At 42.6% G+C, this 17,353-nt stretch overlaps 1 protein-coding gene across 7 annotated transcripts in view; it reads left to right on the top strand.

The window, feature by feature from the left end:
- The window catches only part of Hipk3 (homeodomain interacting protein kinase 3), an 86,907-nt gene extending 82,998 nt beyond the window's left edge, over positions 1-3,909 (top strand). For all 7 annotated transcript variants that reach the window (XM_057780369.1, XM_057780368.1, XM_057780372.1 and 4 more), the window contains one exon: positions 84-3,909. In XM_057780369.1, the coding sequence (XP_057636352.1) occupies positions 84-560 (477 nt within the window). In that variant the 3' untranslated portion in view covers positions 561-3,909. The remainder of the gene's footprint in view (positions 1-83) is intronic.
- The last annotated feature ends 13,444 nt before the right edge of the window (positions 3,910-17,353 follow it).

The raw sequence follows: 17,353 nt of genomic DNA on the forward strand, positions 1-17,353 counted from the left end.
CTGTCCCAGCCGCTCCAGCCCCTCTGGTCTTCACTCTGGTCTTACAGAATGTGCTGTTCAGTCGTGGTTTTCTTTGTGTTCAGGTTCAGCACTTTGGAGCCGGACATCAAGAGTGGAATGGAAACTTCGGGCACGGAAGACAGCAAGCGTACATCCCTGCTAGTGTCGCTAGTAACCCCTTCTCTCTTCCCCACGGAAGTCCTAGCCACTCAGCAGTACATGCCCACCTGGCTGGAAACTCGCACCTCGGAGGACAGCCTGCTCTGCTTCCATACCCGTCCTCAGCTACCCTCAGTAGTGCTGCCCCAGTGGCCCACCTCTTAGCCTCTCCGTGTACCTCAAGACCTATGTTACAGCATCCAACTTACAATATCTCCCATCCCAGTGGCATAGTTCACCAAGTCCCAGTGGGCATAAATCCCCGTCTGTTACCATCCCCAACCATTCATCAGACTCAGTACAAACCAATCTTCCCTCCACATTCTTACATTGCAGCATCACCTGCATATACTGGATTTCCATTGAGTCCAACAAAACTCAGCCAGTATCCATATATGTGAAAACTCTAAACAGTATATTGAGGAAGCTCAATGATACAAACGTTTGATTAAAAATAAAAACATGGTATTTAATAAATATTAGCCATGGCACAAGAAAATTATTTTTGAATCATGTAGACTTGGGTGCAATTTAAACAACTTTGAGCTTTAAAAAAACTCTCACTTTTAATGTGTTTTGCACATTTGGTATAACTTGTCTTTGGTCATGTATCTTCTTACGTAGTAACTCTAGACAGGTGACTTATGGGAGCGGAAGTCCAGTTTTGCTCCTGCTATTTTTTATAAAATTGCCTTCTAACTAGTGCAAGACACGTCCACATTTGGGAAGCCATTCTGTGTCTAGACTTTAGAGCAACAGATGCACATGTGTCAGAATTACAGCATATGAGTGAATTGTGCTGTCTGTGTCTTAGTGTGTACATGTTGGGGCACTTAACCTAAGCAATTGAGCTATTGTTCTTTACATTTGCATGTGTCTTTTGCATGGGCAAAACGTTGCCTAGACTTGGCTCTTAATGTTGTAATAATCTCAGCTGCATTGTAAACCGTTCCCACACATAGTGCCTTAAATATTTGAGGTTGTTCAAGTTACACCTATCTGTAAATGTTGAGGACTGCAGCACTTAAAATTCAGACCTACTTTTCAGTTTTCTTTCAGTAGAGTAATGTTCTTTTTGGCTTCGTGTGTTATGATTTCAGATTGTAGCTGCTTTCCCTTAGTAAGAGGGCAGCATGTTTGCTAGAGCTGAATTCTGCTCTCTGATTTTTTTCAGAATGATCTAGCTTCAAGAAAAGCAAGCAGTTAGTAGTGCTTAAGCAAACTTGATTCAGTAACTAATGGGTAGTCAATGTCTGTCACAGCACAGCATTTTATATACTAGTAAGTGACACTGCGATACAACCTAAGTTTCTTTGGGAGTGTTTGCTGTATGATTGGACTCTATAAAATGTTTAGAAGTGCAGTAGGCATGGCTTGAGTAGATAATGAAAGAAAATGCAAAATGTTCATTGATTCATGATGTGGTTTCATCCTAGCTTGGGCAGACCATGCAGTATTTAATACATAGTAGCAGATATTTACTATTGAAGCTTGAAAAGATGTGAGTTCTTTGTGTGCAATTTTTCATTTATGCATGTGAGAAGGTTTTTGGTTTTGGTTATTTTAAGTATTTTTACATTGTAGTACTCGTTTTTGCTTGTTGGTGGTGTTTGCTTATTTAATACATTCCGTCAGGGACAGAAATTACATGCTTTTTCTCTTAGGAAGTGTGTATTGGGTTTTTCCCTCCCCCCTCCCCTTGGTGGTGATGGTGGTGATGTTTAAATGAAGTTGCTTTTACAGCACCAAAGACTTAATCATCCATTTCTTATATAAAAGGTAGCTACTTTTTGCATAGACCTCAAGTATATTGTAGTGTAGAAGTGGAATTTAAGGAAAGGTATTAAACCAAGGCTGTGTTTTAGCTTCCAGGCAAGTAATAAATTGTATCATTTATCTTGAATGTATCATAGATAAGCTGCTATATAACGATTGCCACTTCAGATAGCTGTGAAATTAGGTGATTAACTAGTTGTTATTTAGCCTTCTAATTTCTGTATAAGTCTAATTACACGAGATAGAAGCTGGGGTTTTAATTTTTTTACTTTGCTTTTCTGTTTGGAGTGTCATTGTAACTACTGTATTGTAAATGATGGAAACAATTGCCTATGTTATTTTGGGGTGTGTTATTTGCATCAGTATTTTATCTCTATTAATGTTTGTGCTCATCACTGCATATAAAAACTTGGATGTATCAATGTAACTTAATTTTTTTATTTTCATACTGGCATTGTAGACACTTGAGAAAGCTGTATCTTGCAGGCTTGACTTAACTTTTTTTTCCTTAAAAGTCTGGAATATAAACTTACAGCATTTACTGGAATAAGCAGTACAAAACATTTGAGTGTAAAACTCCAAATGTTTTGGACTGACACCATTTCTTTACTAAGCAAGTTGCATACCACAAGTACAGCTCTAGTGCAGTGCTGATTATAAGCTAATGATACATTTTTCTTTACTCCATTGACATAAGCAGTGTTTTATTTAATAATCATCTAAGACATAAACGTGCCTGAAGCTGATTTTAAAAATTACAGTATTAGATCATAAAGAAAAACCAGCAGCACATTTTTAGTCACTGAAAATGAAGGACTTGATTCCCCCACAGGTTTCAGTGTTTTTAGTAATTGACTCTATGCATTTTGTACACATAGAAATGTATATAACACACATTACAAGTGGAGTAGACTGAGATTAACTTGGGCTGTCTACAGATGACACATTTGGAGACTCTGTTTAAGTAACTGCTGCTCTTCTCACTTGAGCGTGGCCCAGCAAGTTACTGCTGTCTACTCACATTTTAGAAAAGCGTTAGTGCTGGTGACGGCTGTTTCAGGAACACCGAGTACAAAGATTGATTGTCACAACAGGCACAGAAGTGGCCCGTAAGCTGTGCTTACTGCCCAGAAACGATGCATTTTCTGTCTTTAAGTTCATGACTAGAGCAGCCTTGTTCAGTTGACAGCACGTGGTAACAGTCAGCATTTCCATACCGCAGTAGTGCTTTTTAAAGGCATCTCTTAGTTAACTGCAATCATGAGCTTTTTAACATGTTTCAAAATTTAAAACTTCAGAATCCCCCTGAAGTCCAATTTTAGCATAGTGGCAGAAGAATCTGGATTTTATCCTTTTAAAACTATTTTAATAGTTTTGTTTTAATGTTTTCTTAAATAAAACACTGCATGATTTCCAAGTTGCATATTTGTGTGCTAATTTGCAAGTGAATTTTTAATCAATTATTTTGATATTTAGTTTTTTTTTTCTTCAGGGTATTAATATGTTACTCTGTTAGCAAAACCTTTCATTTTAATACCTCTACTGCTAATTTTAAACTTGGCTTGTGTTCTGTAAAAGTTACATCATACACTGCAAGGTGTAGGAAGATTCATTTTAATGATCCCTTTATAGATCCAATGACTTAGTTTGAACTGTTAACTGTTGAGCAGTTTTACTCTTGTGGCTTTTCTCTTTGGTTTGTTTTTGCTTTTACTTCTATGCTACACTAGTTTGCCATGTAGCAATTGCACTGTGCAATATTACAATAAGGACTGGGAAAATTTTTATGGATGTAATGTCTATTACAGTTTGCGATAGTATTTCTCTCTAGTTCTCAGTGATTTAAATGTGACCAAGCCTTCTGTACTTTGTCACAAAAAGCGGGTTTTCCAGGTGACTATTTTGGTGAGTGTCAAAATAAGAATTTATGGTGTATTACTGTTGATTCACTTTGAATTAAAATATATATATTGCAGCAAACAGCTTGCTGACTTTTTTTCCACTCCAGTATTTCATAAGAGCAGAGATGGGAAATTTGGGCATTTCCAAATTCCCTCCGCACTGACATTGCATTTGATGCACAGGGCCCCCTTGTGGTAGGAATTTTGTCAGGTGAATGAGGACGTAGTACAACATGTTGATGTGACTTGTCCAAAGCTTGGCTGCTCCTGAGTGTGAACGAGGGAGAGCCAGGCTGACCCCAGCCTAGTCATCTTTCCACCTCTCTTTCAGACTGTGGTCTGGGAAACACAGCATGACCTTGACCCATTTTTCTGGAAAATTTGAGTTTCTCAAATATTTTTAAGGGCAATGTTTCTGTTTGCTGTTCATGGATGGAGAATAGGAAAGCCACACAGATTTTTGAAAAGTGAAAGATGAGACTTTGAAAGAATGTCTGTTGCCCTGAGCCAGCTTCAGTTAGTGTTCTCAAGTCCTTAACTTTGGACAGAGGTCTGTAGGCAGGTGTGTGGCAAACACTCCCTTAGAGCAGAGCAGCGGTCGTGGTGCTTAGGGTCAAATCCAGAGCTAAGCTAAAACACACCAGGAACTATATATTTCTCCACAAGCTTTTCAGTTGGATCATAAAGCAGATGAATATTTTAGTATTTGCTTCTTTCAACAGTTTGTTGGTGAGAGTCTTCCAGATTACACATAATTACATTTAAACTCATATCTCTGTAGTATTCTCTTGTGTGTATTTTTTGTTGTTGTTGATGATGATCATTTGGATAAGCTTGCCCTTTTTAGGTATTTGGAATAGTGTCGCTGTGGATGTTACTGTCCATCTTGGAGAACACATGTGTATGCAGTGTATATGTGAGGATACCACTTCTTTTGACACTGCCACACAGTGTTCCAAAGTCTCAGAATTAGTTTGCTCTTGCGGTACGTGAGCGTTCTGGTTGTCTCCTAACCTAACAGACACTTTCTTTAGTTGCTGTTGTGAGGTTGGGTTCTTAAAATAAAAACAGCCGCAACAACAAAATACTGGTCCTATATTTAGATGAAATCTGGTTTGTGATTTGTATGAAAGTCACCTCAACCCCAGGGAATACCAAAGAGTTTTGAGCTATTTAAGTGGAGCTAGGGCTATAGACTTTTTTTTTTTTTTTTTTCCTGAAGGGCTTAAAGAAAGGATAGCAGCACAGAAATGTTTTTTAGTGAACAATTTAACCAGTATCTGCTACCTTGCCTGGCACATCATAAGTCTGCTGCGAGTCATTCAAAATAGGAAATACCTTTGTTCCAAATGCTGAGTGTTTGTCACTGGACAGAGCAGAAGGCCCATTTTTGGTCTTACTGCACCGTGGTGGGGAGCCAAGTCAGTGCCCAGCAAGGTGGCATTGGAGGTGCACAAGGGAAACGCAACATAGACGTTTAACTAACTGGAATATGGGCTTTTAGTGTGAACAAAACAAGAGTGGTAGCCAGTAATGACAGAGCTCAGTGCATGGGCGGGGTGCCAGAGACAGAAGATGCCACTGTGGGGCTGGACATGTGGCCTTTTGCCAAGAAAGGGCATAGACTTAATTCCAGTTACTGCGAAGCTATCAAAGGAATTTAGATGGTCAAACACAACCCAGTCTGTGTTTTTTATAATTCAGTCTGGTTGATTCATGCAGAATAGGCTTCAGGCGTGAAGACCCTCTAGGGGTGGTATTGAAGTCCACGTGAGAGAGGCAGAGACATGAGTGCCAGGCTTTGATCAAGAGGTTCGTATGAGGAATAATGTGTCTCTTTCTTTTTCTAGAGATGGTCTCCTTCTCCAAGCTGACCTGGGCTCCAGCTCCCCTGCCGTGTGCCACGACGCCATCTTCCTTCTAGTTTAACAGTCTTTGGAAGAGTGAAAGTTTTGAGTTTGGATAAAACCCAACTTACCAACCATTTTATTCCTTTGTGGGTTTTGCTTTGTGTTTCCTAAGATGTTTCTTGATTGTGAAGATTTAAATGTTTTTATTCCAGGGCTTTTGTAGTTTTATATTAGACCTCTGGTTTATGTCATGTAGGCTTTGTGCCGTTTGTGAAGATACTCTCCTATCTCATTGCCTCTGTGCTTTTCTATGATGAGACGCATAGTCAGAGGAAGTAAAAAGTAATATATTTTTCCATCCCAGACAATAATACCTGTTGCAATTTGCCTGAGAAGGTAAGAGAAACATACCTTAAGATTTACAGACAAGAAAGTTCAGATAGTCACTATACACGCAAGCAATTTTAGGTTTTTTTTTTTCACCCTTACTGGTCTGTGTATGTGTCTGTGTCTACATATGTTGCTTGTATGCACCTGTACACGGGAACATGTGCCACAGTGCATGTAGATGTCAGGACAGCGTGGTGCAGTTGGCTCCCTGTTGGTTCTGGGGACCAGACTTTGGTTACCAGGCTTACATGACAAGTGCCTTTACCAGTGAGCTATCTTGCTGGCCCGATTTCTGCTGTTTTCTACTTCTGATTTATAGCAAGGCTTTTGCATGGTTTACAAATCGCCAATATTTTAATGCCCATACTCTCAATTTATTTTTTTATTTTTATTTATTTATTTTTTTATTATTAATTAATTTATTTAATTATTAAAGATTTCTGCCTCTTCCCCGCCACCGCCTCCCATTCCCCCCCTCCCCCAATCAAGTCTTCCTCCCTCCTCAGCCCGAAGAGCAAGCAGGTTTCTCTGCCCTGTGGGAGGTCCAAGGACCACCCACCTCCATCCAGGTCTATTAATGTGAGCATCCAAACTACCTGGGCTCCCACAAAGCCATTACGTGCAATAGGATCAAGAACCCATTGCCATTGTTCTTCAGTTCTCAGTAGTCCTCATTGTCCGTTATGTTCAGCGAGACCGGTTTTGTCCCATGCTTTTTCAGACCCCAGCCAGCTGGCCTTGGTGAGTTCCCGATAGAACATCCCCATTGCCTCAGTGTGTGGGTGCACCCCTCGCGGTCCTGAGTTCCTTGCTTGTGCTCTCTCTCCTTCTGCTCCTCCTTTGGATCGTGAGACTTCAGTCCAGTGCTCCAATGTTGGTCTCTGTCTCTGTCTTCTTTCATCGCCTGGTGAAGGTTAATATTCAGGAGGATGCTTATATGTTTTTCTTTGGGTTCACCTTCTTATTTAGCTTCTCTAGAATCACGAATTATAGTCTCAATGTCCTTTATTTATGGCTAGAAACCAAATATGAGTGAGTACATCCCATGTTCCTCTTTTTGGGTCTGGCTTAACTCACTCAGGATAGTGTTTTCTATTTCCGTCCATTTGTATGCAAAATTCAAGAAGTCATTGTTTTTTACTGCTGAGTAGTACTCTAATATGTATATATTCCATACTTTCTTCATCCATTCTTCCATTGAAGGGCATCTAGGTTGTTTCCAGGTTCTGGCTATTACAAACAATGCTGCTATGAACATAGTTGAGCATATACTTTTGTTGTATGTTTGGGCATCTCTTGGGTATATTCCCAATAGTGGTATTGCTGGGTCGAGAGGTAGGTTGAACCCGACTTTCCTGAGAAATCGCCACACTGCTTTCCAAAGTGGTTGCACAAGTTTGCATTCCCACCAGCAATGGATGAGAGTGCCCCTTTCTCCACAACCTCTCCAGCAGAGGCTATCATTGGTTTTTTTGATTTTAGCCATTCTGACTGGTGTAAGATGGTATCTTAATGTTGTCTTGATTTGCATTTCCCTGATTGCTAAGGAAGTTGAGCACGATCTTAAGTGTCTTTTGGCCATTTGAACTTCTTCTGTTGAAAAGTCTGTTCAGCTCAGTGCCCCATTTTATAATTGGATTGATTAACCTTTTACAGTCTAATTTCTTGAGTTCTTTATATATTTTGGATATCAGACCTTTGTCAGTTGCGGGGTTGGTGAAGATCTTCTCCCAGTCAGTGGGTTGCCTTTCTGTCTTAGTGACAGTGTCCTTAGCTTTACAGAAGCTTCTCAGTCTCAGGAGGTCCCATTTATTCAATGATGTCCTTAGTGTTTGTGCTGCTGGGGTTATACGTAGGAAGTGTTCTCCTGTGCCCATGTGTTGTAGAGTACTTCCCACTTTCTCTTCTATCAGGTTCAGTGTGTTTGGACTAATATTGAGGTCTTTAATCCATTTGGACTTGAGTTTTGTGCATGGTGATAGATATGGATCTATTTTCATTCTTCTACCCATACTCTCAATTTAAATGATTGGTTTTGTTCTAACCATTAAGGATGGAGAATATAAAGAACTTGCTTTTTTTTTCTAAAAAAGATTTACTTTTTGGTATGTGTATGATTGTTTTGCCTGCATGCATGTAGGTGTACCATGTGCATGCCTGGTGTCTGTAAAGGCTAGAAGAAGGTGCCGTATCCCTGGAACTACAGATGGGGTGAGCTGCCATGTTGGTGCTGGGAAATGAACTCGGGACTCTTCCTGATGAGCCATCTCTCCAGCTCCACCTTTTGCTTTTACAAATAAAAAATATTTTATTAAACTTTGAGCATTTCATTAACATGCATACTATATTTTGACATATTTATTTCTTGCGTGGAATGTCTGTACTGTTTGACCTTGTGCATATGAGGCATTACCACGGCCCCTCATCCCTTCTTTTACCCAGTCTTTCTCACTGACTGGGAACTCTGAATTGTACCGTTTTTACCCTGTAGACTATATCTTTGACATTTGCTTTATGCCTGACTGCAGTAGGCACTAAAGTATTTGCTAAGTAAATCAATAAATTTGGGGCTGCAGAGATGGCTCAGCGGTTAAGAGCACTGGCTGCTCTTGCAGAGACTCTGGATCACTTCCCAGCACCCACATGGCAGTGGTTTTGTCCGAAACTCCAGTTCCAGGAGAACTGGCTCCTTTTTCTGGCTTACGAAGGCACTGCGTGCAGGTGGTGAATAGATGGACATGCAGGCAAAATACTCACACATAGCAAAACATTTTAAAGGGAGTGAATTTAACAGTCACTTGTTGAGTGGAATTTGGAGGCCTACATTTAATCTGTCTTGTCGTTTTGGTTATTAAGTATGATTTTGAGCAAGTCTGGGCTTCAGTTTAATCAGTTAAGTGAAGGAGCTGGGGTGTTGCTAACTCGAGCGACAGTGGCTGAGCTGACTAGACTGACTACAGATAAAAGTGTGGAGAGTGAACTCTGCAGGCCCGAGGGTCAGCAAGCACACAGCATGGCAGACCCCCCGGACCATGACTTCTCTAGCTTTTCAGTAAGACAGATGTTGGCAACGAATTCAAAGCATAGTTTTTAAATGCATAGCAAAAAACAAGCAAGTTGCATCAGTCCTGACTTGGTCTGGACATCCAGTGTAATGGTTGGTCATTCTGTTCATTATAATGCTATGTTCTATCCTGACCAGCAGGGGGAGGAAGAGTTCTCTAAAAGTTTATTCCATACTCTAAAATACAGCAAAACTGAGGGGGAATATCTTGTATCCCGTGGACCTGATAGTTCAATGTGAGGGGTTTTTCAGCCGTACAAATCGAGTTTTAAAAACTGACAGTACTCCAAGTATATTGAAGGAAGATGCCATGTGTTTATCCATCCCTCTAACACCACATAGACCTGCACAGAGTCAGAAATATACAGATTATTTTGTCTTCAGCAAAGGAAATATAACCTAGGATTGGCAGCTTTAGCAGGAGAATAGATCCATTTATGAAAACATAGATTACCTCCTTCTGCCTCATCCCCACTTTTTAACACTTCTTTGTTTCTAAGAAGAACGAAAAGGCCCAGAGACACTGTGGTTGGTTCATAATAACAGGGGAAAAACAGCAATTTTATAGTTTTGCCCCTTTAGATAACATATTTTCTGACTATGTCTTCTATGTCCAATAGATTTTTTTTTTATTGGCCCACTGGGCAAAGCGGGAAGATGTGTGCACATGGAGTCAACACTTTCCTATAAATCAATAACGAGTACTTACACTTTATAAATTCCATATTGGTTCTCATAGGATGGAATCTAAGGATGTTGGTTGCATTTTGCCAAATTCTTGTATGTGTATGTAGCTGAAGACTATAATACAGGCATGATTTGACAAAAAAAAAGTAACAAAAAAAATACATGAGGTTGTGAGTATTTCATTACTGGCTGCTTTGACAGATCTGAAGATATGATTTAAATTTAATTGATGAACAGGTATAGTTAGGGCATAAATGTTTGTGTTGCCCCCCAGGAGGCCTAAGTGAAACAAAGTCATAGTGTAACATCTCATTCATAATGGCACGAGTGGGCTCGTTCTGCCTGACACGTTGTCAGATTCTAAAGCGTGCTTGCCTCATAATGTGCAGCTGCTAAGGAGACCTGAATTGAATTTACATTAGTGTTTTCTCCAACACTTTTTTTCTGTCTGTCTGTCTGACCTCTATCTGTCCATCCATCTATCGTAGTATCACCTATCTACCTACCTACCTACCTACCTACCTACCTACCTACCTACCTGTCTAAGTTCTTGCTATGTAATCTAGACTGGCCCCGAATTCACACACCTCTTGCTTCAGCCTTCTAAGGGCTGAAATTACAGGCACGTGCTAGGTTTTCCAACACTTAATTCTAGACAGTCAACAAAGAAGTCTTCCAGGTGTTCGCCAGTCCATAGGGTAGATACTTCCATCAGGCACAAATAACTTCAAGCCGCTTGCTTGTTATCGTTGGACATGAATTGAGACAGCATTTTGATTGAGATCCAACAGACAGAAACAATGCTGAGCGTGGAGATAATAGAGCGTGTAGCTTTACTAGAAAGTGGGAGTGATATGTGCAGTTAGTCCCTGCAAACTTGTAACCAATAGAAGAAAATTACAATTCTTTCATGACTTTTGAACTTTTGTGTGCAGGTCTCACAAAGTCTATCATGGTGAACTGTTTGGAGAAATGAAAGAAGCTCATGTAGTATAATAATGTAAAATATGGCCGAGTGAAAAGTGGTTTACCCTATAACTCTCCTGTAGGCGACACCTTTCCCATCCTTGGCAAAACTCTTGACTGTGTGAGGATGAGCTTCTTTGTATTTTGTGCTTAGTGCTTTCATTATTGTGATTGTCTGGGAATTTCTCCAACATGAATTCCATCCATGTTGCTTTCTCCCTAGGATATCTTTGTGTTTTTTTTTTTGTCAGAACCATTTTGTTCATGTATGTTGATAAATTTGTCCTTCCCGAGTCCCCCAGATTTGTCTGAAACATCAGAGCAGCACATGTGAGCATTCCCACAATCAGCTACTAGTTCTGAGTCCATTTACCTTGAAGTCCAGTGTCATTGCCTCTGTTACTGCCTTTCATTCTTTGCCTTCCTTCATCTTTACTAGACAAGTATCAGTCTCTCTCTCTCTCTCTCTCTCTCTCTCTCTCTCTCTCTCTCTCTCTCTCTCTCTCTCTCTCTCTCTCTCTCGTGAATGTGCACGTGTGCAGAGGCCAGAAGAGGATGCCATGCCAGATGTCTTTCCCTCCCTCCCCTCTCTCTACCTTATTTCTGTAGGTAGGTTTTTTACTGGACTCTTTCTCTCTCCATCCTGACCCCACTCTCAGTGCTGGGACTATAGGGTACATACAACTTTGCCCAGCTTTTACGTGGTTGCTGGGGATTTGAACTCATGGCCTCCAGCTTCCACAGCAAGTACTCTTACCACTGAGCTACCTTCCCAGCTTCCACTTCTGTAAAATGTTACGTAGGAAGACGGAAAAGTAACTCAACCACACACTTTGCTGTCTGCCTGAGCCCAATGGCAGATGAGCAGTGGTTAGTTAATGGAAGTCTTTGAAAATGTAGCATGACGGCCACTGTTCACGAGGGGTGTGCATTCGTGATTTGTAGACTCAAGGGTTAACAAAGTTAACTTATGTAGCCATTAACACTCATGCTGTGACAACTAAAAATGAATCTGTATTATAGGCAAATTAGTGTTACTTAACTAGATGGTGGTAAATGAAATTCACACACATTGGAACCATAGAATGTGAGCACTGCCTGTGTCACCAATTGATTTTTAATGGCATTTAATTGTAACTTTGTAATTTGATTTAAAAATAATGACTGTGTTTAACAAGTAGCTCACAGAATTTCTGAAAATTTAGTCATCAGCTCTCACAAGCTAGTACGAGCCACATCCGCCCATCTCTGCAGAAACCCATAAAGCATGGGGCCAGAGCTATCAAGGCAATGTGGATATTCTGTAAGCTGTCCTCATAACATGCACTCAAATAACCAAAACAATTATAATACCACAGCCCTATTGTATAGCTCCTTTGTTTCCATAATAAGGATGTTTGACAGCTCACTAACTTTTCATTAAAAATTTCAATCTGACTACACTGTGTCTGCTCTTTCTTTACTTAGTCTGCTTTGGCTGATGGTACTGTGGTAGCAAATGACCCCAAAGTTTCAGAAACTGAAAACAATAGCCTTATCTAGCATTTCATTTTGATTCCTTCTTTGGGGCAGCTCTGCTGCTGATTACAGATCTGTACAACTGCAGTCTTGTTCATTTTTAGGATCCCGGATGAAGTTAGGAATTCCTAACCCCGGAGTTAGAAATACTGGACCTGCTTCCCCATGGAAAAGGGAAATGGTTCAGAGCTGGACCTTGGCATGGCCGGCCTTTCCGTCCATCCGTTCTTCCCTCCCTCCCTCCCTCCCTCCCTCCCTCCCTCCCTCCCTCCCTCCCTCCCTCCCTCCCTCCCTCCCTTCCTCCCTCCCTTCCTTTTCTGTCTCTCCCTCTTTCCATTCCTGCCACTTCCTTAGACTAGGTGTCACTTTGTAGCTCTGACTGGCCGAGAACTCCCTGTAGAGACCAGGCTGGTCTCAGAGATCACCTGCCTCTGCCTCCTGACTGTAGCATGAAGGTGCCTGGCTTTAACACAGTTCTTAGTGGAACTGTACACAGGGGCTCCTGTGGTGTGCCATGTGCTAAAAACAACAGACATGGGAAAGGAGAGATCAACATTGCCTGGCACACAGTCATTGTGTTAACTACATTATCTGTAGGGGGAGCACAGTCATTGTGGGAATTACATTGTCTGTAGGGGGAGCACAGTCATTGTGTTAACTACATTGTCTGTAGGGGGAGCACAGTCATTGTGGGAACTACATTGTGGGGGAGCACAGTCATTGTTGGAACTACATTGTAGGGGGAGCACAGTCATTGTGGGAACTACATTGTAGGGGGAGCACAGTCATTGTGGGAACTACATTGTAGGGGGAGCACAGTCATTGTGGGAACTACATTGTAGGGGGAGCACAGTCATTGTGGGGACTACATTGTCTGTAGGGGGAGCACAGTCATTGTGGGGACTACATTGTCCTGTAGGGGGAGCACAGTCATTGTGGGGGCTACATTGTCCTGTAGGGGGAGCACAGTCATTGTGGGGGCTACATTGTCCTGTAGGGGGAGCACAGTCATTGTGGGGGCTACATTGTCCTGTAGGGGGAGCACAGTCATTGTGGGGACTACATTGTAGGGGAGCACAGTCATTGTGGAGACTACATTGTCCTGTAGGGGGAGCACAGTCATTGTGGGGACTACATTGTCCTGTAGGGGGAGCACAGTCATTGTGGGAACTACATTGTCCTGTAGGGGGAGAGAAGACTGGTTTTGTTCTTTTGAGGAGACAGGAATAGCTTCTCAGAAGCTGAGAGAGTCCAAGAACTTTATTAAAGAAATTCTTTGGTTAAGCTAAAGCATGTGTCCTGTGTTACTCAATGTGTGGTAAGCATCTATGTCACATGACTTCATTAGAACAGAGTTTCTGGGTGAACTCCCTTTGTCACCGAGTGTACCGTTAGGGCACTTGGACCCACCCAGCCGATGTCTCTCCTCGGGTGCTGTCTTAGGCTCTTGTTCTCTCCCCCTCTCTCTGCCTTTTCTGCATGCTCAGACATGGCTCCTTGACTCTCTCCTCCCTCCCTTCTCCCTCTACCTGGCCCCGTTAGTTGCCAGTGTCCAAGCCATCACAGTTCTGTCCTCCATCCTTCCCACTTTGGCTCAGACCTGGACTCTGTGTCACGTGACTGACTTCCTGTCCCCGCACCCACCTGGGCCTTCCCACCTCATTACCCGCAGAAGTGGTCTTTTCGAGGATTCAGTAGAGATGGCAAGAAATGTGGAGCAGGGTGGAGCAGGGGAAGAGGTGAACGCAGTGTCGGCCAAAGAGAGCTCTGCCTGTCAAAATCAGCCTCAAGGGGAGGCCCGTCCAGTCTCCCCAAAGCTCAACAATCCGATGCTCAGCTTTCGGGTTACTGTCCATTTCTGAGGAGGTCACCAGCTTCTCTGTGATATTTCTTCCCTCAGTAAAACTCGTGGTTCCTTATACAGAACAGCTGCGTTAGCCCCTGACGGAGTTGTACTTCTGCATCTTTACATGGTGGAGACATGCCCTCATCTTGTTTGCCAGGGCTCCTCCCCTATATCCTTTGTATCAAAAGTATACACGGCAGTATCAAAGTCCATATGCCATCTCACATAGCATAAGTGATTGCTTTATAATTGTGTTCCTCCTGCTGAGGTATTCTGAGACCTCCAAGGATACGGATTTTGCCTAACTCACTTTCACAACCCCATAGAGCATCCTGCTGGACATTAGAGACAGCCAAGGGTTGTTTCATGAGTGGCGTGAAGACCAAGATGATGGCTCTAACATCCACTGTGACGAAATGCTAAGCATGGTTGGGTCAGTATGCACTGAGCATCTATTGCCGGACACTTAACTGGCGCTCTGGAATGAAGAGTGGTGTTAAGATTTTGCCCATTGCTTCTAAATGGATGCTGGATTCCTCTAGTTCCAGATGCATTAATCAGATCTCCTTATAAAACAGACACATTTTGGCAAATGAAAGGGAGTGCTGGTTGTTTCAGGTGATGACATTTATTGCTGATGTGCTAATATCCTTGTTAGGATATGTATGTATCTTATAATATACTTCTTAATGACCTTTCAAAAAATAGTACTTTTAATGAAAATTTAAGTGCAAAATCACTTTCCTTTTATGTACTCTAGAAAGAATTATATGATAGTACCTAGGATGTATTGAGCCTCTTCTGCCAGGACCAGCTTTTGTTTTGAATGGTTTTTATTATGACATGTTTTATGAGGCTGGGGATGGAACTCAGTGGTAGAGCCCTCATAAGGTATCTGAGAGGCCCTGGGTTCAATCCCCAGTGTATCTCCAATAGGATTTATAGGACCTAAATTTTAGTACTTGCAGAATGAAGCAACCTGCAGCACAATCTAGTTGAGAGTATTTCTGTTACCCTAGAATGGAACTTCGTGCCATATCAACACTTAGCCTTTTTAACCCCTTAGTGCCAGGAATCTCCTTTTGGTCTCTTTGGACCCTCTCCTGGACACTTCATTCAGCTAGAGTCATAGACTATGTAGCCCCTGCAATTGGCTTCTTTCAATTAGAACAGAGTCCTCGGGGTTCCTCGGTGTGGTAGCACATACCATTATTTTCCTGTTCTTCCTCGCTGGGGAAGAATGTTCTGTTGTGCCAAATGTTTATCTTTCTCCAGCCGATAGACATTGAGTCCGCTTTCACCAACTGATGAGCATGTAAGCTGTTTCCACTTTTGGCTATTATGAACAATGATGCTATAAATGTTTAATTGGAAATATTTGTGATGACATGTGCTTTGATTTGTCTTGCATAGATACCTTAACATCTTTGGTAGACACTTGGACACCGTGGGTGTATTGAAGCCAGGCGCTGTGGAGTGATGAATTTAGGGAAGAAGCTGGTTGTAAATCACTAGTATTTCCCACAGTCAGTCCTAGCCCCTATCCCACAGGGTTGACAACACAAACTAACAAAAGATCAAAACAAACAACCAGGGAGCTAAAGATACAGCAAGCATTAGCTAGCCTTGTGGTATCAGTGCTGAGAAGGAGTTGACCAGGTCTCTGCTCTGACCAGAGAATCCCAGAGGCATCAAGACAAAATGGCCCTTGATGACTTAAAAGTACAGGACAGAATATGCTGCCTCCTTCCACAGAGGACTTTGAGGATAATTAGCTGGAACCTGGGGGAGTGGAATGATTATCAACCGCAAGTCCAAGTCAATAAACACTGAGTTGCTAGGCTTCTGTGGAGGCCCTCTGTGAGGACTAAATTGAGCCTCACCCACCCAAGAGCCAGCAGCTGCTCCTGGTGGGTGTTACAAGGCAGGGTCTTATTGGGCCTGCCCGCCATCTCAGGCCTTGACGCTGAAACTCGAGAAATTCTTTAGAGAAACGGGTGGAGATGTCAGAGGAAAGGGAAACCATTTCTGCAGCTCCCTCCTCGGTCCTCACCCTCCCTCAGTCTGCTCTCCACGTGGGTGGCGAGGGGAGTGACCTTCCACAGAGGGGAGTGACCTTCCACAGTCCTTTGATTAGAAGTCTCCCACTGCCCTCTGGCATCGCTAATTCGGCTGTATCTTTTTACCCTCCCAGGCAGCTCTCTCTATACGGTACCCACACAGCTATAGTAAGCACTTTTCTCAGTCCGGGCCGTGAGGTGGAGGAACGGCCCTGTTGAAATGCACCTTCCCAGTTATACCCAATATTTTCTCACGGGCATTAGAAGCAAGAGAAACCACGTATTCATTTTATTTTAAATTCCTCCCACTCTTGGAGGAAGTGGGCAACATAGGCCTCATTAGTCTTGTGTTGTCTAGGGTCTTGGGTCTCGTGGCCTCTGGAGAAAATGTGCCATATATTTTTTTTAAAAAAAGGAAATCCTTTTCGTTTTAAAGAAATATTTTATGTCTTACTTTTATTTTGTGCATATGGATGTTTTCCTGCATGCATGTGTGGGTACAGTGTGTGTGCTGGGTTCCTCCGGAAGGCATCAGATCCACTGGAACTGGAGTTACAGACAGGTGTGAGCTGCCATGTGGGTGCTGGGAACCGAACTCAGGTCCTCTGCAAGAGCAGCAAGTGCTTTAGCCGCTGATGCATCTCTCCAGTTCCCCTTCATTTCCTAAAAACACAGATTCTTGGAGTTATTTGAAACCTATCCTGTGGCCCTAAAGGGCACCATGGCTTCAAAGGATAGACTTTGGTTCCCCATCAGAGAGTAAAGCCCTTACCCACCCCTCCAGCCTCTTCCCTGGGCACTCTGCCTTTTCTCATTCCTCCAGTATCCTCCCCCGCTCTGAGCATGGGCAGCGTTGTGCCTAGCTCATCTGCCCCACTGGCTCCTCAGTGCTGAGCTCAGGGAGGGTGGAGGCAGGCTTAGCTCTCTGCAGACCCTGGGATTTCCTGTAGCCTGGCTACAGGAAAGGAGGACTTGTGAAGAGAACTAGAAGGCATGCTGGTGTGAAGTGTTGGCTTGGGGAGCAACGGGAGCCCCCGATGTGTGCCACCCAGAACATTGACAGAAAGTTCAGCCCAGGGCCCGAAATCACTCCTCAGAGCTGAAGTCTTCTGCCCACCTAGTGAAAAGCTTCTTGA

This window comes from Chionomys nivalis, chromosome 9 (assembly GCF_950005125.1).
Source record: "Chionomys nivalis chromosome 9, mChiNiv1.1, whole genome shotgun sequence".
Classification (NCBI taxonomy): domain Eukaryota; kingdom Metazoa; phylum Chordata; class Mammalia; order Rodentia; family Cricetidae; genus Chionomys; species Chionomys nivalis.